The sequence below is a fragment of the Archocentrus centrarchus genome, chromosome 10 (assembly GCF_007364275.1).
Source record: "Archocentrus centrarchus isolate MPI-CPG fArcCen1 chromosome 10, fArcCen1, whole genome shotgun sequence".
In the NCBI taxonomy this organism is placed as follows: domain Eukaryota; kingdom Metazoa; phylum Chordata; class Actinopteri; order Cichliformes; family Cichlidae; genus Archocentrus; species Archocentrus centrarchus.
Genome location: NC_044355.1, coordinates 21,426,787 through 21,448,966, shown reverse-complemented (window position 1 = coordinate 21,448,966; position 22,180 = coordinate 21,426,787). Strand labels below are relative to the sequence as shown.

Sequence of the window (22,180 nt, the reverse complement as noted above, 5' to 3'; positions counted from 1 at the left end):
CAAAGGCTAAAGCAACCCCCTCGACTCCCTCTGAGCACATAACAGCTTCGAAATATGTAAACTACAATCTATTTAATTTATGCCGCACAAGCTGATCATCGCTACAGTTAAAAAAAAAAATCCCCAGTTATCAAAAGGGAAATTCAAGAACAGTGTATGTATTGGCATTAACAAAGTGTTATTGAAGCAATCTCTTAATCTCTTGTAATTATCATCAAATAGAGCAATTTCAAGTTGGGTGTGCCACAGAGAGCAGCGAGCGCTGCAGACTCTTATTTGTTGCCTTGGATTTTGGTGTACTGCAGGGGATTTCCTCGCCACACATCGTTTTTTTTTTTCTTCTTTCCTCTTTTAACTCAAAGTGGCCCGACAACAGCTGCGCTCACACATATGCAATGAGCTGAGACGCTAACAAGAATAAGACAGCTGTCTTGCACTTTTCCTCTGCATTAACAAGTGTACGAGTGCAACTGACACACGTGAAATGAAGCGTAGCGTGACGTGTTAATGCACACAAATGGGAGGGGATATTTGCTATCATTATTGCCTATTTATTATCTGCTATCCAGTAACTAAAATATTTGCTTTAAATATGCTGTTATTCTGGCATTATCAGCCTTTATTTACACCAGTTCTCTTTTATGAGCAACAATAACATATGGGTATTTTGCTCAGCAGAAGAGGCAATAAAATGGAAGGGGGGGTTTCCTAATGTTAAATATTCTAGTTCCCATTTTGCTCACCTCTGTACTGTTGCCAGTATCAGCATGGTTAATTATTAAATTGCCTTGCCAAATACAGGAACCCACGCATAAAGAAAGTACAGCAAGAGAAGGTGTGGTCTGATAAGAATTAACAACTGTAATAACATGTAGCACAAAATAAAAATTACAACACTTTTCAATTATATTTATATCTTTTTTTATTATTCAGGTATGTGCTACCTTTAAATCACAGTATTTGTTGGACAGGCTACAAACTAAAGGCACTGCACCTACTTGTCAAATACACTACAACACGATGATCTTTGTGAACATGTAACTCTGTTAAAAAAAAACAAAAAAAAAAAAACAAAGAATGGCATCATCTGCTGGGCAGGAAGATGAGATGTGCGTGCAGAAAACTGGCTTGCAAAGCTGAGAGGTCATAGGTCACTTGATTTGGCTGAGGAGTGGCAGCAGTTAGAACACTGAGAAAAGATGCTGACATGAACGACCACAGTTTCACTCTGTCAACAGTCTTGTGGTCACTAAAGTCTGCGAACTGAGCTGCAGCAGGGCTATAACTGGGTTAATCTTCCCCTCCACAGAGAATCAGCAGGGTTTTGCGATAGTCTCCTGAAGTGTCACCCTGTGCATGGACAGAAAAAGAGAGAAAAAAAAAAAACAGACAGACACAGAGGGAGATGGAATTAATGTAAAAAAAAATTTGGTTATTATTTATAAGACAGTGTTTATTTCTGACTCACACAATAGGCAAATGCAGAAGAAAAGCTGTGAAACCAGCCTATATCAACAAAGAAGTTAAAAGTGGAATTTCCCCTGTTTATCAGCTGACACTCATACAGTCGATAAAGATTTCTACTTTATAATCTTGATCAGGATTTCACATTTGTACGGCAAAAGTGAAACTGTACAGGGCAACTGGTTAGCTTAAATTTGTATACATTTTAGAAACAAGGGTAAAACAGCCTGGCATTTTCCAGAGGTAATAAATTCAACCAATCAGCACTAAAAAAAAAAAATCTCCTGTTGGCTTTAAGAGGTGGTGGAAGGAGGCTTACAAGCGTAGCCATGGGATTTGAAGCTTCTCCCGAAACTCTTGCAGGAACGTAAATAAGCATATTTCTCAAAACATGCACAAATGTAGCATTTGAGAAATTGCTCAAATTGAAACCGCTTTTGTAACTGAAACTAGCCAACTGAAAATATGCAATTAAACCAAATGAATCAATTATTTATTTGCACATTTTATAAAAACAACATAAAGCAATCCTTGCTGTTGCATAATCTGGAAATGTGTTTTCCAAACCAATCCAGTGCAGCCTGCTTGCTTGTTTTTATTTGTGTCACAATGATTTCATCTGTAAGTTATTATAGAACTGCTTTTAGGAACTTCCTGTCTCTGTGACTGCCAGCCAATCACACAACAGAGATAGAGGAAGCATGCAAGAGGGAAATTCCTAAACAGCTGTGTTGTGGCCACAGACCCATAGTCCACCGCAGAAAGCTATAGATTACCGTACCCCACCACCTTACCGCAGCAACAGGAGGAGGATGTGCATCGCATGCTCTGCACAGAGCAGGACAAAGCAATTAAACCAAAACTCCACAGACACACAAGTCACACGTGAACACAGCAAGCCAAACAGGGGTGTTAGTAGACAAAGACTGACTTACAATCATAGTTTCTACCTGGATGAATTCATGGAGGGAGGCATCATGCGTTTCCTTGAACTCTTTTCGAATGTTGAAAAGGTCAATCTCACTACGGGACACCATGATGCGAATCAGTGCTCTGTCATCTGTACCGAGACCCTGCAGAGGAGATCAATAAATACTTTGTATATTCTGATTTAGACTACAGAGGATGCTGCTGGCTGAGAGCACAAAGTCTAAATGTATTGCATGCACTGATAAAAGTGGCCTAATCACTTATGTCTGGCATCCAGTGCCCAGATGACATTCTGCAGGATGGCAAGCACTACCAACTAGGGCTGCAACTAATGACTAATTTGATAGTTGATTAGTCATCGGCTACTGAAATGATTAGTCGACTAATCGGATTATGAATCACATAATTATGAAATGGCACTTATTTAGCTATCAGCTTTTACATTTTGCATAAGGTTATTTAAAATGTGGTAGTAAACACATACTTCATTCAAAACTTTTAATCAGGTTTGCTGCTGATATAACTTTAACGGTCCATTTTTCCAACCATTAAAAAAAATAGAGAGTAGTTTTTCGTCCCTGTAATACAAAGTTGGCACAGTTTCACAGTATCCCCCATCACTATCCGGTCTTTAAGTCTGACGTAATTTCTGGGTCCAAATGTTTCTAAATAAACAACAATGGTATAACCATAGACATATATACGTAGACGCCGCATTGAGCGCTGACTCGTATGTCAACATCGCCGCCATATTGGAGGAGGCAAAAGCGGCCAACATAATATGAGAGAGATGCTGCACTCTGATGCTGTATGGAATTTTTCGAACCATTTTACAATCAAAACGGGATCACATGGGATTACCTTTCACAGGTAATACTGACGAATTGTTTTTGATCGTATTTGGCCATTCTAACATTTTGACAACAAAATTATTTTTTTTGTGCCTAACAGTTTCCCAGTGTATATTAGTGCATATTTGAATGTGTGAATGAACGCATTAATTTAAATAACTTTGTAGAAAGGCGCTTTATGAAGATCACTCCATTCACTTGGATTAGTCCGCAGCTTTGCCTCCTCCAATATGGCGGTCACACTGTTACGCCACATCAGCGGGCCAACCCAGTCAACGAGGGGTCTACGTATATATGTCTATGGGAATAACCAATGACTTGTCACTATTAAAGATGATTCTAACATACCTTATCAACTGCAGCCATTTCCGCTTCTCTTTCTCATCGGTAAAATCACAGCTGAGTGTGTTTTTTTCGAGTTAAAACAACCAGGGACACGGCATTGAAGCAAATTGATCACGTGACAGTTTGGACCCGGAAATGGAATTCTACGTCATCACTTAACAATCGGATTGCGCATGTGTGAAGCATGATAGACGGACAGGAAGATGTCTCACTACTAAAAAAAAAAAAAAAAAATCACCAGTAATAATAAACGACTATTATCAACAATTAAATTCGTCGTCAACTATTTTTATTGTCGATTATTGTCAACAATGTCGACTAATCATTGCAGCCCTACTACCAACATACCTTCATGGCTTTGTACAAGCGATCTGCAAAATAAGAGGGCTGGTTCTTCACACTGCGGACTGCAAAGAAAGGATAAATGAGCAAAGGCTGAGAAGCTGTCGCCCAGAATGGATTTTGTCAACAGTATCAGCTGTGGTATACTTGAAAGTAAAACAGAATGAAACCTACAGTGAAAAACAGTTATTACCTATTGCATAAAAGGCGTTTTTCACATCTCCAGACATTTCCTTCTTAATAATCTGTTCAATGTCCTTGTTGGTGCATTTGACGAACTCCTGGAATACTGTGAACAGTAAAGAGCACGATGACCTATCATGACCTGAATCCACTGCATTTTGTTAGAAAAATTTAAGATGAACATACATCAGCACTTACAAAGATCACTGTGACCTACATATCTGTGATGACCTTTACCTTTCCTGAGATGCGGGAAGCTCCTGGTGCACAGGATGCTCATAAACTTCATCACCATGTCATCTGAGTCGGCATTGCATGCATCGGCAAGTTCCTGATACGTTCAGGAAGAACAATGGGAACACAAAACTTTTAAATCTCTTCTTCCATTTCGTATCTGAACACAATAAAGAAAAGGATGCATTCGTTTACCTGAGCATCCGCATTAGTTCTTTCAACATCAGTGGGGCCCTCCTCTCTTGCACCCTGAACAGCAAAGGAGGTTAAATGCAAATTAGTGTTGCTCAGCTTTGTAAGACTAGTGGTTAACTAAGAACATGTTCTTTTATTTTTTAAGACACTAAAAGAGACATTTATGGAGGGGATTAAATAGGCCCTATGTGTAGCAGAGAACACAAACCAGACTGCAACTGGTGAGTGGGCGTGGAAATTACACACTGTCTGAGTTCTCATGATGATGATAGACATTACCTGCACGAGAGACACGAGGATGCGACAGAAATGGCCTGATGTGTCTGACTGAATGGCGTCCTCCAGAGACTTCTTATAGGCTGTGAAGTATGAGATATTACAGGAACTGAAAAAGGTTTTAAGGACAAGAAACTGATATTTTTTCAGCCTTAATTTGGTGCCAAACTCACCACTATGATAGGCAGCATTCATGGCATGTATTTCTTGATTGCTCCTGGTAACCAGGATCTCAATGAGAGCATGCTCATCAGTCCCAGCCCCCTATTGAAATAAAGCAAAATAAAAATATAAAAAAGTAAGATAAACCGTACCATAAACCTAGGAAAAAAGCTAGCATGAGCTTTATGTTTTGCTATTTTGGTCACTATTTTTTTTTAAAGTAACCTGACTTCCTAACTCTACACTGATTACTGTATGTGAACCAAAGAGGAAGTGCTTTGTGAAGCCTGTTTCACACTTTAGCTGGATTTTTAACTCTAAATAAGAGATTGGATTTCTAAGTTCTTGTGACCATCCAAGACTTCATTTTGCTACAAACAGGTGTCACGTGTCCAGTTCCCATACTAACTGAAAATTTGACTGTTTGTCTTCAAATAACCAAATTATTACATTTAAATACTTTAAAATGCACAAAACAAGGACACAAACAATTATGAAACACCATCTGCATGCAACTAATGTCTGCTGAGAGCAGAGGATGAGTCAGGTTTGCCACATAAGGAAATCCAGTTATAAATACATTTATTTGACTTTAAAATATTTCATGGCAACAACATTCAGGCAACGACAGCCCTCTGTGCCAAAACATCAACCACCGCGTGCTTGGAAACAGGTAACATGTATGCAGGGTTAAGATGTGATCCATGTGCTCCCCTGTGTTTACCGCACACAGAAGTGTAACATGCCAGCACTTTACTACAGGAGTGTCATTTAAGAAAGAAATCAGTGGGTGTTTTGGTTTAACTCCTACTTTACCTCCATTGCTTTTCTCATCATTTTGGCATCAAACTCAGCTGGGGTCAGCATTAGCCCAATTATCAGCCTTTCTAAGTTCTTTGACAGTTCAGACTTCAGGTCCTTCATCAGATCCTGGAAAACCAAACAAAGTGAGTTGTCATATCCAGTGGAAGATGTGTGACAAGGAAGTTGCATTGCCATTCATTTTTGATTTAGGCATATTTTCTATCATTCCTCTGTCTTACCCTTCCCAGTAGGGATTTGAAGGCCTGTCTGATCTCTTGTCTCTGGGCATTACTTCTCCGTGCAACAATATCAATGATTGTATCTTCATCCGTTCCTGTTGTCAAGAAAGAGGAAATAACATATGTAAAAAATAAGTTTTGTAAAGTTGCCACAGTAGTGTCAGTGTGTTTTATTTTTTTCAAGGTTTGCATACCAAATCCCTTCATGGCTTTTCTCAGTGCTTGTGCATCAGCAGCAGGGTCAAAATTAGTCGCCGGGCGGACTGTAGGCCTCAGCTGAGGTAGTGCAAATTCCAAAATTGAAAGAATGACAATTAGAAATCAAAAGATACACTGATACACTGACTAATATCCTTCAATTAAATGCATATCTGTAAGCTTGAAAAAAAAAAAAACACAAAGAAGTCTGCAGAGCATGCAAAATTAAATAATTTGTTATTCAAGATTTTTTTTTAACTGATAAATTATGAAGGAACACATTTGGTTTTATGATAATAATCTCTTGACATTTGAGGGGGCGGGTGCCCTCTTGAGTTTAGAATTCATGACAGCACTAACAATGCAAAAGGTTGGTAGGATGAAAAACAGCTCAGTTTCAGGAAGCATTAGTGAGACAGCCTATTGTTGTCAAAAATGCTGAGATCGTTCTGACATTCACTCTCCAAATGGGGGTTTGGAGAGTTCATTCTAACAAAAAGTATCTGTATTTCAGTGAAAAACATTCTGATCACATCTACACAAAGCCTTCGCTGTGTAGACATGAGAGTGTTAGCATATTGCTACAGCACATCACTACAGGGCCAGCAGGTAGTTGAGATACAAGGCTCTGCCAAGGCAAACATGCAATCACACATCTAAAGTGGGAGCAGATTGGGCCCAAACCTGCACTCTGGTCATGGCACTTAATTCCCACATCTTGTAGGCTATCTGAGCAGCTTCAGGGAAGAATTCTCCAGCTAAGCTGCAATGAGCAGTTTGACAAAACATAGCACACTCAGCAAAGCCAGAACCTCAAGCAGTAAATATTGGGCACATTTCTAGGAAGAAGACTAAACTAAAGTCTCTGCAAGACAAGTTTATTTTACTTTGAGGCAATGTTCAAATATCAGATTCACTTAGGAGTTCCCTTTAGCCTCAGCAACCATTAGGACAATAAACCTTTCATGGAGTTTAAACAAAAAAAACCCCAATAATGACTTAAAATGGTCCTCTAGCACCCCCTTCTGGATGCAGCCAGCCTAAAACTTACTCATCATCCCCTCCACACAGGTTGAGCAGAGTCCTCTTGTAATCCCCCGATGTATCATCCTGGTTTGCAAATGTAAATCATGTAAGTGGTCTACATTCACATACTGAGTGCACATAAAACATGCTGTACACGTTTCTCTCACCTTAATCATGTTATAAAGTGACTTCTCGTATCTGAGGCGGAAACACTCCCGAATGTCCAGCATGTCAATTTCAGAGCGAGAAATCATGATCCGGATCAGAGTGTTGTCAGCTGTACCGAGACCCTGGAGAGACAACAGTTAAGTCATCCTGAGCTATTTGAGTTAATATATAATATTATCAACATACACTGGATTGCAATCTGTCACTAACAAGACCAAATTTATCATAACTGTACCAGTGAGGCCTAGCTGTCTATAAACAGACTGGAACCCAACTGAACAGCCACTTGTGTTTACCTTCATTGACTTGTAGAGGCGCTTGGCAAAGAACATGGGAACACTCCTGACGCACTGGACTATGAGGAAAAATGCCAAAATTAAGCACTGTGTTAAATTGACAGTGTAAAGTATAACGGTACTTTGAGTGTATTTCCTACCAACGGCCAGCATCAGCCTTTCAAAGTCTCCGGACAGCTCGTTCTTAATGCTGTCCTCAATGCTCATCTCTGCAATCTTCTCATATTCATCAAAAACTAAACGAAGACAATATTGTACAGAATTATTAATCTCATCCTTCTGGGCCATTACTGTGTTAAATGTTGAGTTTGTCCTTGTACTTTAATTACTCCCAGATTTTACCAAAATTATTGTCCTGGTAAATAACTAAACATCAGCACTGTATTATTAAGCATGTCAGCAAGTTTTGATAACATACATAGTAGCAGAAGAGTATTACTGTGAGCAGTTTCAGCTTCTACTGTGCCATCGCCTTCTGAGTCACTTGAGGTCACAGTGGGAATGACTTGAAAGCCTCCCTGTTGTGCTAATTTCTCTGAGAACTGTGCTCACCCATGCGGAGGTGGGCCACGCTACGGTTTCCCAGGATCATGATAAATTTGGCCTCGTCCGTCCCCCACTGTTCCTCTCCAGCTGCATACAGGTCCTACAGAGAGTTGAGAAAACAAGGATGAGTCAGATCATTAAAAAAGAATGTTTATTTTGCAGGTCTGAGGTTTATCACAGTGTTATAGGAAGCCGTTTCATTAATATACCAAATTTCCACTGCACATAAAATTAAATATTTTTTAACTATTCCTGGATTCCTAAAACACTTGGTTCACATGCGCTTTTATGTTTAGTCTTAATGAAAAAAGGAATGCAAGCAAACTTGCTAAGCTAATTATTGTAGCTGCAGAGCTGTTAGCGCTATACTGAAGTACTAAAGTAATTAATGTTAAAGGGACAGAGGCCATTCAGCATTGCCACTAATTTGATACTTTCAAAGCAAAGTAAAAGATGGTCTTACCACAGGGCACTTTGATTACTTTTCAAACAAAGGCTATATAAAGTCAAACAGCATGTGCATGTTTTGCTTTTATGTTGGTCATGAAATGTTTAAATGCTCACTTGGGCGTCCTGCTCCACCAGGTTTGCATCCACTACTCCTGACTCATCTCTGGTCCCCTGGAATTGAATCGAATCAAAACAACACACTGCTGATCAGTCAGCGTTTAAAGGTACAGTGGTTAAAGCATTTTAGACTTTCCTGCTCAGTCAACTGACCTGAAGTAGAACAACCAGCATCTTCTTAAAGTGGCCTGAAGTGTCTGCGATTACATCCTCCTCCATGTCTCTGCCATAGGCTGCATACAGAGACGACAGTTTTAAATGCTGCCAGATGCTAATACAGCATTTGTTTACTTCAAGTGACATCTCAGATAAAATATCTTACCGTCCTTGTATGCTGCAACCATGTCATGTATCTGTCTGTTGTTTCTAGAAGCCAGGACTTCAATCAGGCATCTCTCATTTGTTCCAGCACCCTTAAAATAAGAGTATGAAGGTGAATATTAAAGTTTCTGCCTCATTTAATGCAGCGTGAGAGCAACTCACACTTTGGCTGTCTTACTTTGATTGCATCATGGATTTCTTTGGCATCATGGTAAGCCGGGGTTCTCATCAGACTGACAATGAGACGCTCAAATTTTCCTGTGAGCTCATATTTCAGATCATCAATCAGGTCCTGATGAAAGAGCATTTCACATATATAAGATGATGCTGGACTTAGAAATGCCATCTTTAGCTTTAAAGGTTACAGTATAATATGTAAGCCATCTCTGGAAAATACAGATTTGGTCAGAGGTTTACAGAAACTCATCATGGGCATGAATGTCATGGGAATTTCAGGCTTTTAAGGATTTTTTTGAGCTCTTCTTTTTCCAGGGTGGAATGATTGTAGAGCATACATCTTTAATGACTTCAAAATTTTGTATTTTCTCTAATCCACACAGAATCAAAAGTATACATAGAAGCTCAAATACATCCCCCACTGATATTTGGTTAAATGTCCCTTAGCAAGTTGCACTTCGACCAGACACTTTTGGTATCCATCAACACACTTCTTGCACAATTCTGGCTGAATATTTGACTACATTGGTTGCTTTCCTGTCACAGGCCCAGCCTTTAAGTGTAGTCCACAAATATTCAACAGGGTTGAGGTCCGGGCTTTGGGAAGTTCAGTCCAAAAGCTTAATGTTAACCTGCTTTATCCACTCCAAAACTGAATGATGTGTGTCTGGGATCATTGTTCTGCATGAACACACAATTGTGTCCACGTTTCAACCATCTAGCTGTTGATCTGAGGTAAAGTTAAAGAATTTGGAGATAGTCCTCCTTCACAACAGCCACAGAGCATGACGCTGCCACCACCACGCTTAACACTTGGTAAATGCTCATTGGTTTGAAAGCAGTTTCCAGTTTATGACAGGCTTGAGCCTTGGTGGTTCCTGAGTTGTTCCTGAATATCCTAACCAATTTCTTCTCATCTGTAGGTGACAGTTTGGGTCTTCTTCCAGACCTTGACAAAGTGGTGACACACTGGAATAACTTGTGCTTAAGTACAATTGTTCGAACCAGTGATCTTGGAATCTGCAGCTGTTTAGAAATAGCTCTAAGAGAGCTTCCTAACTTGTGTAAAACTGCATTTCTCCTTCTTAGATCTTCACTGAGTTCCTCTGACTTTTCTATTGCTCTGAGTATTGGTCAATCCAATGAGTGCTGTCAAAAAAAATACTTTTTAGGCTAGGTTGATTAGAGAAAATCCAAAATAAATTAAAACTTGCAAAATTCTTGTTTTTAAAGTCATTAAAGATGTCTGCTGTGCAATCCTTCCACCCTGTAAAAGAACATGTCCCATGAAATTCATGCCCATGATGAGCACATGTAAACTTCTGACCGCAACTGTAGCAATTAAAAATGTGTTTTTTTTACCTGCCCAAAGCTGCTTTTGTAAGCTGCGCTGATTTCCTGCCTTTGCGCATTGCTTCGAGAGGTGACAAGGTCCAAGATGGCCTCTTTATCACTACCTAAGAAAGACAAAATGAACATTTTCAGCAAAGACCAAAAAACCCATCTTAGAGTGCATTGGGAAATTCTTAGAGTGATGATTCAGCTGCCAAGAGGGGAGGATAAATGATGACCTTTACACCCCCATGGCAGAGAATCACGGAGGTGTGAAGCACTCACCAATGCCTTTCATAGCATTGTAAAGAGTTTCAGCATCAGCAGTGGGGTCAAAATCTGGAGCATCTGTTATTGTGCCTCTGAACACCTGTAAGAGAAAACAGTTCAAATAAATCTAAACATGAAGCATTTTCAGGTAAGATGATTCAAATGTGCCGTAATGTCCTGAGTGCTGTCAGCTCTGAGATATAACAACATAGACATGCTATTCTTTCACATTTAAATAAAGAGTGACATGATCACATGACATCCATGCTCTATTGTTCAAGATATTTGTGGGGACGGGGAATTATAATAATAACAATAAACCAAAAAGATAAATAATATAGTAATGACACTGATCAGTGGCTACAGAGGTGAGGCTACTGGCCACCAGAGCAATAACAAAGGCCTATAATTCCCGATATGGCACAAATATGTTGCATTAGTATTGTTAATGTAGCAAATAAACATCAATGTGGTTCTAGAGATGGCATTTTACAACTGTTAAGTGGACTGCCATGAAATGTGGTGCAAATATTCTCTCAGTTTTCCACTACTGCAATATGGCATTAACATTTCTGTTTTTTAGTCTCCACGGACAAGAAATCTGGTCCATTAATGTCCCTGTTAGGATGAATTCCACTCACTTTTTTTTCATCTTACTCTGTCAACAGGTCAGATTATATATTTGTTCAATGCATGCCTGCAAAACTATTAACATTCCATTCAGCCTCAACCGAATGTGATCGTGTTTCTGTGCTGATTAATAACCAAATGTTAGTGTGCTAAAACACCATAATTGTGAGCATTATTCATTTTACACATCAACAAATCAGTTTAGTGTTTCTTAGAAAAAAGGAGCCTACCAAAACTAACGAGAGAAGAGGATCTCACGTTTCCAGCCACATTTGCATGCTGCAAATGTGTAGAAACAGCCATGGGGCTGACTCTGTTCAGTCTTTGCATATGCTGCTCACTTCCACCCCAGTAACCCTTTTATTTATTTATTTTTTTTAATGGGGTATCATACACTTTGCTTTTTGAGGTTCACAAACTTGCACTTTATATTCATTTTCTAACACTGCATTATTTAAACTCATACTCCCTTGTATGGTGAGAGTAGTGGAGTGGTGAAGCAGCAGTGACAGCAGCTGACTATTTGCACTTGTCCCACCCCCAACAGATCAGAGGGTGTGTATGCTGCCTGTCTGTTTGTGCAGGGGTAAGAAAATAGAGTGGGTCAGGTTGCACACAGAACTTTTACACATCAGTATGTCTAATGTGCAATGATTTAAAAAAATGCCTAAAAATGTCAGGAAGGGCACCTACGCCCCACCACCCCTCAGGTTTGAATGACTGTATAATAACTGCAGCAGCTGCTGCCGAGATTACTGCTGCATTGAGGCTCTCAGCCAAAATGTGCTCTCCACCCTGCTAAAGAGGCCACTGCACATGCTCTGATACGCTGCTTAACATCACTCTTCAGGACAGCTGAAGAGCTTCACCCACATGGCAACAGGGCCACAAACACAAGCCCCTAGAAACAGACTAACTAAAAAAAATCATGGTTCTTATGAAAGGGACTAATATGGATTTAATAATATTAAGTTAATTTCCATCCATTCCTCCTTCCTATAAGTGCAGCTTGTTTCCTCTGATGCCCAAACTTTAATATAGTTAAGAGTTAGTTTGTGTTAAACCTTAAATAATTTTACAAAGTCATTCTGGAAAAATGCTGTCAGGTATATCTAGGTGCCACAGGTAGCACTGACACCCTACACTGCTGTCTTTATGATGCGGAGGGCTCACATGGTGGCAGATGGCAGCCTCACTCTATCCATGCCTCATTCACTGTCACACAAAACAATCCATTCTGCTGCACCGATACAAGATCTGGTGTGCAGTTTGATTATAGCCAACATGATACAACACCGCATGAGCAAGGTCTTGTCCACTTACCATCTCTATATTTGGTCTTATGTGTCAACACTGCTCAGGAATCAATAGTTTCAGGCCTAAAGGGAAAGACAGAAATGCTGAGGCAGGGCTTAGATATCAGCATTGCAAAACACGCCTGGCCTGTGAAAGGTGTCCTTCACCTCAGCTTTGGGTGAAGTTATGTTGCACGCCATGACAATCTCTCCTGTCCTGAGCAAATGCAAAGAGGTGAGCTGTTCGGTGCTCAGGCTGTTGGCTACCTAGTGCAATTCTTAGCAAGAACACAGCAGGAAAAAGCACACAGGGGGCCTATTTTCTATTAGACTCAACCTCCAATTCACACAAAAATACAATGATGCATAGAATGTGTTACTTAAACTTGCAAGAAAGCTATAGGCACATTTTCCATTGAGTTATACTCTGGCTGCAATGCAGTCATTCAGACAAGGTAAACATTTTGAGCCACAACTACTACAGAGAACTACTTGTGCTACCTTTTCTATACTGACTACAGTGAATCACAGTATAGAAGCAGGCAACACTGGATTTACACACAAATAAACTTTTTTTTTTAAGTAATTACATTTTATGCCAATTTAGTTTTTAAAAAGAGGGGGAAAAGCGTTCTCAATCAAGATTTGAAATGGTGTCCTGTTTTTTTTAAGACTGGAGTGAGGCTTTCCCAAAATAGCACACAAACTTAATGTCAGAATCCAGGTCTGGGGGGGCTGGGCCTCTATATATACAGGGCCACACCCCACTCTCTATACCCCACACTTCTGAGACTTTAACAAAATCTAACTACAGACTATTTTTCTGAATTAAAATTCTCTCTAAAACGTTCTCTGACTTGAATTTGATGATGTCTCTCTTTCTGCAGAGGCACATTTAAAATTGACGTCTCAGCAAACGCTTCTATCAATTTCTGATGCTGTATTGAGCAGACAACGAAAAGCAGAAGAGCAGCTTACCTTCTCTATGCAGGAAGTATGCGTGTAGAGCGGTGGTGGTTTCTCTCCCAGTCTGTCTTCCTCGGGTCCGATGAATCCAGGCCGGCCCGCTACTTGTCCTCAGTGACGTGTGACTAGCGCGTTCTAGCGCGGCGTGAACGCGTGTTTGCCATGAGAGAGTGGGAGCGCGCGCGCAGGCGCGAGAGCGAGAGAGAGAGAGAGAGAGGAGTAATATGATATGGTCTTAATACAAGAAAATGCTTCAAATATGGGTCTAGATGTGACCGGGTAATACTCGAATGCTGCTCATTTTGATTATTCCACCTACACCTTAATTTAAAAAGTGCGTTTTATCATTACTTCTTTTTCAAACGGATCAAAAAACATGTACCTTTCTTTCTTATACGTAAACCCACTGACGCGAAAACGTCCGTGTTTCACCTGTGAGTTTCTGAACTTTGTCACATGCTTGCGAGTCTGATCTTAACAGAGGGCAGCTTTCAGACACTAATGCGAGAACTAGTCTGCTCTATTTCTGTCCTGTCAGGAGACCTCCAGTAAGTTGTGTGTGTGTGGGGGGGGGGGGGGGGGGGTTGATTGGCCCTTCATGTATGACAGTAAAATGACTTTCAGATTCATTACTGTATTCCTGGAATGCATGTTTAAACCACAAGTTTGCGTGTTACGTGTGTATTTCCTGTCATCGTTTTTGTGTTTTTTTTTTTTTGCCCCTGCGTTGATTCATTCATTCATGGTGCCACCACATGTGGAGAGGGGTGATGGAAGAGATGATGAGAAACTAGAGGTGACTTACAGGAAGCCCCGCCTCTCACAGGCAGTCCAGTGCCCCGCTTAGCAAAAGCATGACTCAGTATTTCATTTGGTGGAGGAAAATGTGCTAAAATCTATACCTAATCTAGTGTGTTTGATAAATGATGTCATTTATTGCGCTCAAATGCAAGTTATAGATCATATTATGCACAGGGAGGCAGAGAAGATGAGGACACAAGATTAACATGCAAAATCTTAAATCCTACTTGTTATCTTCAAAGGCTGGGAGTAGAGATAGGCATGCTATGTTTACAGCAGGGAAAGACAAGATAATGATGGTGAGGCGCTTTCTATTAAGATCTGTAGTGATGTTTCAGCAACATTTTAGATAATACCAATCAGATAATCCTGTGTACGTTGATCAGCCAGTTTAAAAAGGAAGAGATGTTCTTTTTCAGATTTTGTATTTTGTACTCTCTCTTACTTGAATAATATGTTTTGGTCCACCTGTGCCTCTGGTACTATGAATTTTGAAGTAGATGTTTTCTTCTGTCAAAGATGACAGAAGAAAAAAGATAGATTACATAGCAAAGCCTGACTGTCAGTGGCTTGAGCTTTGATTTGTGAATAATATGAATGACACTTTGTAGAAAGTCCACAGAGAATTTTTCCTTTATTCTTTAGTTTTCCTCTCTTTTAGTGTATTCTTTTTCATCTTTCCTCAACCAGTGTTGAAAGACAGAGGGGACCAGATGAGGAAAACACTGGTGGAAGTGGCAATGATGACATGTATTTGTTGCATAGTGACCTCTTGTGCTTTGAAGATGCACTGCACACTCAACATGAGAACCCAATTCTGGATGAGATGGGAAATCGCAAAATCTATATTAATGCATATTAATCATTTTATGTATTGTTGTAACTAAAACAATTTCAAATTTACATCATTTAAATTGTGTTATGTATTTAAAACAGCTGAAATATTTAATGACTAATAAACATTTTGTCAAGCATGAGTCTATGATTGTCATGGTCCTGGGTCTTTGACGCTGAATATTCAGGCTTTTAATTCTTGCTTATTGGGTATTCTTTTTGGTTCTTAGGTTGTTATCGTTATATTTGACGTTCATATTCCTTTGTATCTTGACTCTTAGTTTTTTGTTCCGTGAAATTGGCATCAGTAATTTTGCTTAGGGGTTATTTTGTATAATCTGTGTTTTTCTTTTGTTTTCATAGCCTTCTCCCTTGCATCCTTCTGTGTCAAATTTAAGTGTATTAGGCTCTTGTCTCTGTGTGTAGTCACTTTGTTTATTTTTTGTTTTTGTTTTTTTATTTCGGGTACTCTGTCTTTTGTCTTGTATTAAGTTTTACTTCCCCTGTCTCATTGTCTTTGATTAGTTTCAGCGGCTTTCTGTTACCCAGGTGTTTCCACTCCTCCCTGATTGCCCTCTTTGTGTGTATTTAAAGCCTCATTCATGCCTGCCCTTCTCCTCTGTGTTTCTTTGTGGTGTCTGGATTTTGCTACTTTGTATCTAGGACTTTGAGTTTTCGTTTGGACTTTTATCAGCCAAATAAATTAACTCTGCCTTTGTATGTTGAATTTGGGTTCTCATTTAATATACTTCATTATACAACAGTGATTTTTATATCTATATTTTTTCATTTAACATTACATTTTTGTAACTTAAACCAACCAGTGATAGTATTTTAGCATCAAAGCAGGGCTATGATGCTAAAATATTTGCATCTCAATTGTCTGTCACTGGGTATCATATCGCATCCCGTTCCTGTTACAGAGTACAGTGGTATTTTGTGTAGCTCGATTAATCTACATAAGGACTTATTTCATAGTGTAATCTTAACGTGCTTTATCTGTTACGGGGTTATTGCAGTCAACTGCTTTTATTTTGTTAGGCTCAAAACCCCGGAAGTAGGACCTGTCGGATCGTTTTTGCTGAATACACGTTTAAAACTGGAAACTCACGTTGAGTGTCTGTGTTTATTGAATGCTGCATCGTAACATGGTGTCAGAAGTCGGTGAACTTGCGCTTTTGCCATAGCCTGATTATCGTGGGCAATGTCAGTGGACGGTAGCAGCGATACTGTACGAGTGACCCAGCGCCCGCCGATCGCGCGGCCAGGCATGGCTGCCAACATTCCACCACCATCTCCCATGAGCTTTGCGGGCGACTGGAGTGTAAACTGGGAAATCTTCAGGGCTGAATTTGAGGACTACGCCTTGGTCACCAGTCTTGCTGACAGGACAGGTGATGTTCAAGCTGCAATGCTGCGAACTGCGATGGGAAGTGAGTGCAGGCATGTTTATCGTCACAATCTGAACCTCACGGCCGAGCAGCGAAATGACCCTAAAGCTATACTGGATGCACTGGAGCAGTACTTCAAGCCTGCCAAGAACGTGATCTATGAGAGGTATGTGTTCGGACGATGCACGCAAGAAGACGGAGAATCGATTGACAGTTTTGTCACCAGACTAAGAGAAAAAGCGGCCACATGTGATTATGGTCAGTTGAGGGATGAAATGATCCGCGATAAAATTGTACTGGGAATTACAGATGAGAGCACTAGACGCAGGCTATTAAGAGAGAAGACATTAACACTTGCTAGCGCAATTGAAATGTGCCATGCAGCGGAGCAGACTGACATGCGCATGAAGATGATGGAGTGCGCGCCTCGATCCGAAGCCGTACACGCGGTTGCCCGGCAACGATTCAGACCAAGCACCTCGAAACAGAGCGCTCCAACCCCAGCCACCGTGGCTGGTATTGCATGCAAATACTGTGGCAATGCACACTCCAGGGGTAAAGAACATTGCCCCGCATTCGGCAAATCCTGCAGATTATGTGGCACAATGAATCATTTTGCAAAGATGTGCATGAAAAGCAGGAAGACTGAAAGGAAGCTAAACTGTGTAGATAATTCATCAGAGGGTTCAGAAATGAATGATGGTGACATATACATGCATGAGTCTATAGGAGCAGTGCAAACAAAGGGGAAGAAGTGGTTTGTAAGCATCAAAATCAACAAGAAGTCTCAACGTTGTCAGCTTGACTCAGGTGCCACCTGTGATGTGATGAGCCACAAAGACAAAATGAAATTGGCACCCAATACGCCACTGAAGGCCAGTAACACCAAATTAAAGCTGTATTCCGGTGACATGTTGCACTCCATGGGCATCTTTGAAACTGCCTGTGTGATTAATGGCCGAAAGCACAGGCTAGAGTTTGAGGTGGTTAAGACGGAGCAGAAACCTTTACTGTCGGGCTCCACTTGTGAACGCCTCGGTCTTATTCAGTTCAGGAGTCCAGCAGAGGTACATGCAGTAGAACACAATAGCTTCAGAGTGTTGACCAGAGAGCAGCTGATTAAAGAATATGGGGATGTTTTTAACTCACCTGTGGAATCTGTGCCAGGGGTGGTTCACTTTGAACTAGACCCAACCGTTCCCCCTGTGCAGTGTGCCCCTCGCAATGTCCCCATTGCAATGAAGGCAGTCGTCAAAGCGCAGCTGGATGAATACCAGGCAGATGGACACATCACAGATGTCATAGAGCCAACAGAGTGGATTAGCAACATGGTTGTAGTAAAAAGGCTCGACAAACTACGAATATGTCTGGATCCAAAGTTTTTGAACAAGGCTCTGAAACGTTCGCTTTACATTATGCCCACACTTGAGGATGTTTTGTATAAACTGCCAAAGGCTAAAGTTTTTACACTGGTGGATGCCAAGCATGCCTTTTTGCAGTGCAAACTGGATGAGGAGAGCAGCCTCATGACCACTTTCTGGACCCCCTGGGGCAGGAAACGCTGGCTTAAGCTGCCTTTTGGAGTGTCTGTGGCCCCAGAGGTCTATCAACGCAAGCAGCATGAGCTCCTGACTGGACTGAAGGGGGTGGAGCCGATTGCAGACGACATTTTGGTCGTGGGGTGCGGGGACACTGAAGACGTGGCAGAAAGAGACCATGACAACAACCTGCGGGCACTGATGGAGCGCTGCAGGAAGGTGAAATTGCGGCTGAGCTTAAAAAAGCTACAGTTCAAAGTAGCAGAGGTCCGCTTCCACGGGCACATCCTGTCAGCCGCTGGCTTAAAGCCCGACCCTGAGAAGGTGAAGGCCATCATAGACATGCCAAACCCTTCGGATGTGAAAGGTGTACAGCGTCTGGTAGGCTTTGCTAACTACTTAGCAAAGTTCATGCCACACCTATCAGATGTCTGTGAGCCACTACGGCGCCTTCTAGACAAAGACACCACATGGCACTGGCTTCCCAAGCATGACATGGCAGTGTCTGAGCTGAAATCACTGGCTACATCTATGCCAGTGTTGCGTTATTACGATGTGACCCGATCTGTCACAGTACAAAGTGACTCCAGCCAGAGTGGACTCGGGTGCTGCCTCATGCAAGAGGGCCAACCAGTTGCTTTCGCGTCAAGAGCCCTCACTCCTACAGAGAGAAATTACGCACAAATTGAAAAAGAGTGCCTCAGCATTGTTTTTGCCTGCCAGAGATTTCATCACTACCTGTACGGACGTGATGTTGTTTCAGTCGAGACGGATCATAAGCCACTGATTTCCATATTCAGTAAACCACTTCTCAATGCACCCAAGAGGCTTCAGAGCATGCTTTTGACGTTACAAAACTACAACCTGAAAGTTGTATACAAGCCAGGATCAGAGATGTTCATAAGTGACACTCTGAGCAGAGCCACAGCTACCTGCTCGGGCCGCGGCACCGTCTACGAACGTCAGGCCATCTGCTCACTGCAACAGGCACAATTCGACGTGCAATACATCAACCAGGCGGAATACTTGAATGTGAGCGAGCGACGACTTGAGCAGATCAGGCAGCACACTGACAGGGATGAATGCCTACAGTCTCTTAAAACCACAGTTATCACAGGCTGGCCAGAGTCAAAGGAATGCACGCCATTCAATATACGAGAATACTGGCCCTTTCGCGATGAAATCAGTGTGCAGAACGGCATTCTGTTCAGGGGACAGAAGGTCATCATACCCAGAGCGATGCGCCCAGAAATGCTTGCCCGTATCCACTCAAGCCACATAGGTGGGGATGCCTGCTACCGGCAGGCCAGAAGGACTCTATATTGGCCCAGCATGCAAGCAGAAATCAAAGATTTTGTGAGCGCATGCTCCACCTGCAATGAATATGCACACAAACAGCAAAAGGAGTCCATGCTGTCACATGAACTGCCCACACGACCATGGCAGATTGTTAGCATGGACCTGTTTACTCACAGACAGAAGGACTATCTGCTTATTGTGGACCACTATTCCGACTTCTGGGAGATTGAGCTACTCCCAGACTTGTCAGCAGACACCATCATTAAACGCTGCAAGTCCCAATTTGCTCGACACGGGCAGCCAGACAGAGTTATATCTCATAATGGCCCACAGTTTGGTTCTCAATTCAAGCGATTCACCTCTGACTGGGAATTTGACCATGTGACCTCCTCACCAAGGCACCCAAAAGCAAATGGCAAGGCAGAGTCAGCTGTTAAAATAGCAAAAAACATTCTGCGTAGGGCAGCACGAGATGGAGCTGATCCATGGAAGGCTATTTTACACTGGAGGAATACACCCACATAGAACATGGACAGCAGCCCAACACAACGACTTATGTCAAGGAGGCTCAAGACCTCTATACCTGTTACAAACAAGCTACTAGAGCCATCCGTGGTGGTGGGTGTCACGGAGAAATTGCGCCATCGGCGTCAGCTCGCAAAGTCCTTTTATGACCGAACAGCTAGGGACTTGCCAGAATTGGAGATAGGAGAGACAATCAGGATGAAACCTGTGCCAGGAGACACTTCTGGCCGCTGGAAAAGCGGCACCTGTCTTCGCCAGGTTGCACCCCGCTCCTACCTGGTGGATGTTGATGGCACCCTCTACCGCCGCAACAGAATAGACCTCAAGGTAGCAGAGCCCACAGTGTCGGCGGATAGGGATGGGCCTGAACCCCTCCACACACCTACACCAGAGGGAAATGTCACTGACAGCCCAGCACCAAAAGTGGTGCTAAGCCCTGTGAGGCCCATGCCTGAGGCTTCCTCAGACACTGGGAAGCAAGCACCTCACCACAGCGGCACTTACACCAAAGCAGGGCGACTATCTAAACCGCCTGAGAGACTCAATCTATAAACTGTAATGTGTCATGGTTGTACTTCTGGGTTATTTACAGTATATGTACATGTATGTTATTTCAGACAACCAGTCAAAACGATAGGACAAAAGGGGTGAGAGTAATGTACTATATTCTGTTCAGGAAATGTTTCAGTTGTTAACCAGATTTGGTTATTACTGCCTAAAGATTTCACTTAGTTCAAGCACTATGGGGTCACAGTAAGGCTTTCTTCTTTTAATGATTTACTGTCTTTCCAATTTTGTAAAGGAGGATGTTACGGGGTTATTGCAGTCAACTGCTTTTATTTTGTTAGGCTCAAAACCCCGGAAGTAGGACCTGTCGGATCGTTTTTGCTGAATACACGTTTAAAACTGGAAACTCACGTTGAGTGTCTGTGTTTATTGAATGCTGCATCGTAACATTATCCTAATCATACTCAATGCCGAATCTCTTAAATTATATTCACATTATTCACTTAGTGTGTTTTTTAGGGATTCGCTAGCTTAGTGTAGCTATTAGCTTAGTGTAGCTATTAGCTTAGCTCTTAGACGACTTACTAGCGGTATGGTTTCTTCACCTGCACTTTCCTGCTCTGTGTCAGATGTCTAGCTACTCCTCGGCCTCCTTTAGCAGTAACGGTATTTGCAACAAATGAAGCCTCTTTTGTAGTCTTGAAGACTCGGCTCCGCACCCTGGAAAATCCTGTAGCCAGGCCCCTGTAGTCGGTGCGGATCAAGGTACCTTAGCCGCCGTTAGCTCTCCCTCAGCAGATCCCGAGCAGCCGGGAAAGCAGGCAGGCTTGGTGACTTTGAGGAGGAAGCATAGTCCTAAACAGAATCCCCTGGTACACCACCAACCCGTTCAAATCGTTTTTCACAACTCGGCAATGCACACTACTGGCTAAGTCTAAACATAAATTTGGTAAAACAATTTCGGCAGTAATGGCACCCGGTTATGCCAATAGGAGGTCAGTAAAGTTAATATTGAATAGGTATCTAACTTTGCAAAAACAATGTCGGACTCTGTAGTTTTCTTTGGATCCCTCCCCAGTTGAACCAGGAGTGACATGTTTAGCAGTGTTTTGTCCTTAAATTGCTGTTTGTCTGAGTGGTGTCCAATAAATGACATGGGCTTTGGATAACTGGGAAACTTTCTGGGGAAAACCTGGTCTTGTTAGGAGAGATGGCATCCATCCCACTTCGGATGGAGCAGCTCTCGTTTCCATGAATTCAGCCCACTTTAGGTTTTAGCTCTATCAATTAAATTTTAGCCTTGTAATGTGAAGTTCATAGGTTCGATTACCAGCCTTAGTCAATTTTTTCCTCAAGTATGTCATTATTTAAATTTGGCATAGAAACACAGGTCAACGAGCTCATCCAGTGTCACTCGGTTGTGTGCGTGTTAAAGGCAGAGGGGTGTTTAACAACATTCAGTTGTTAA

General features: G+C 41.7%; 1 protein-coding gene across 3 annotated transcripts; it reads right to left on the bottom strand.

The window, feature by feature from the left end:
- Positions 1-957: 957 nt before the first annotated feature.
- anxa6 (annexin A6) lies at positions 958-21,523 on the bottom strand. 3 transcript variants are annotated; one of them, XM_030738804.1, is made up of 26 exons: positions 21,318-21,468; positions 13,830-13,952; positions 12,880-12,935; positions 10,942-11,026; positions 10,687-10,781; positions 9,326-9,439; positions 9,149-9,239; positions 8,980-9,059; positions 8,824-8,880; positions 8,266-8,359; positions 7,854-7,949; positions 7,714-7,772; positions 7,417-7,539; positions 7,275-7,333; positions 6,908-6,986; positions 6,220-6,301; positions 6,026-6,120; positions 5,799-5,912; positions 4,994-5,084; positions 4,824-4,903; positions 4,545-4,598; positions 4,353-4,446; positions 4,126-4,221; positions 3,939-3,997; positions 2,400-2,537; positions 958-1,350 (listed from the first exon to the last, which is right to left on the bottom strand). In XM_030738804.1, exons 3-26 carry the CDS (start codon positions 12,880-12,882, stop codon positions 1,291-1,293), a joined length of 1,998 nt encoding a protein of 665 aa, XP_030594664.1. In that variant the 5' UTR covers positions 12,883-12,935; positions 13,830-13,952; positions 21,318-21,468; the 3' UTR covers positions 958-1,290. The 3 variants fall into 3 exon arrangements, 2 of the variants coding, with proteins under 2 accessions (XP_030594664.1, XP_030594665.1); XM_030738805.1 differs by having other exon boundaries at positions 2,415-2,537; positions 21,318-21,464; XR_004020448.1 differs by lacking the exons at positions 958-1,350; positions 2,400-2,537; positions 3,939-3,997; ... (5 more) ...; positions 5,799-5,912; positions 6,908-6,986 and having other exon boundaries at positions 6,069-6,120; positions 21,318-21,523.
- Positions 21,524-22,180: the final 657 nt, after the last annotated feature.

What these genes read in the sequence shown, in the direction of transcription:
- anxa6 (XM_030738804.1), bottom strand. An exon ending in GCCTCTACAAGTCAATGAAG is followed by an intron (nt 7,540 to 7,713) that starts GTAAACACAAGT and finishes TTGTCTCTCCAG; the next exon opens with GGTCTCGGTACAGCTGACAA. An exon ending in GTGCCATGACCAGAGTGCAG is followed by an intron (nt 6,302 to 6,907) that starts GTTTGGGCCCAA and finishes GCACTACCTCAG; the next exon opens with CTGAGGCCTACAGTCCGCCC.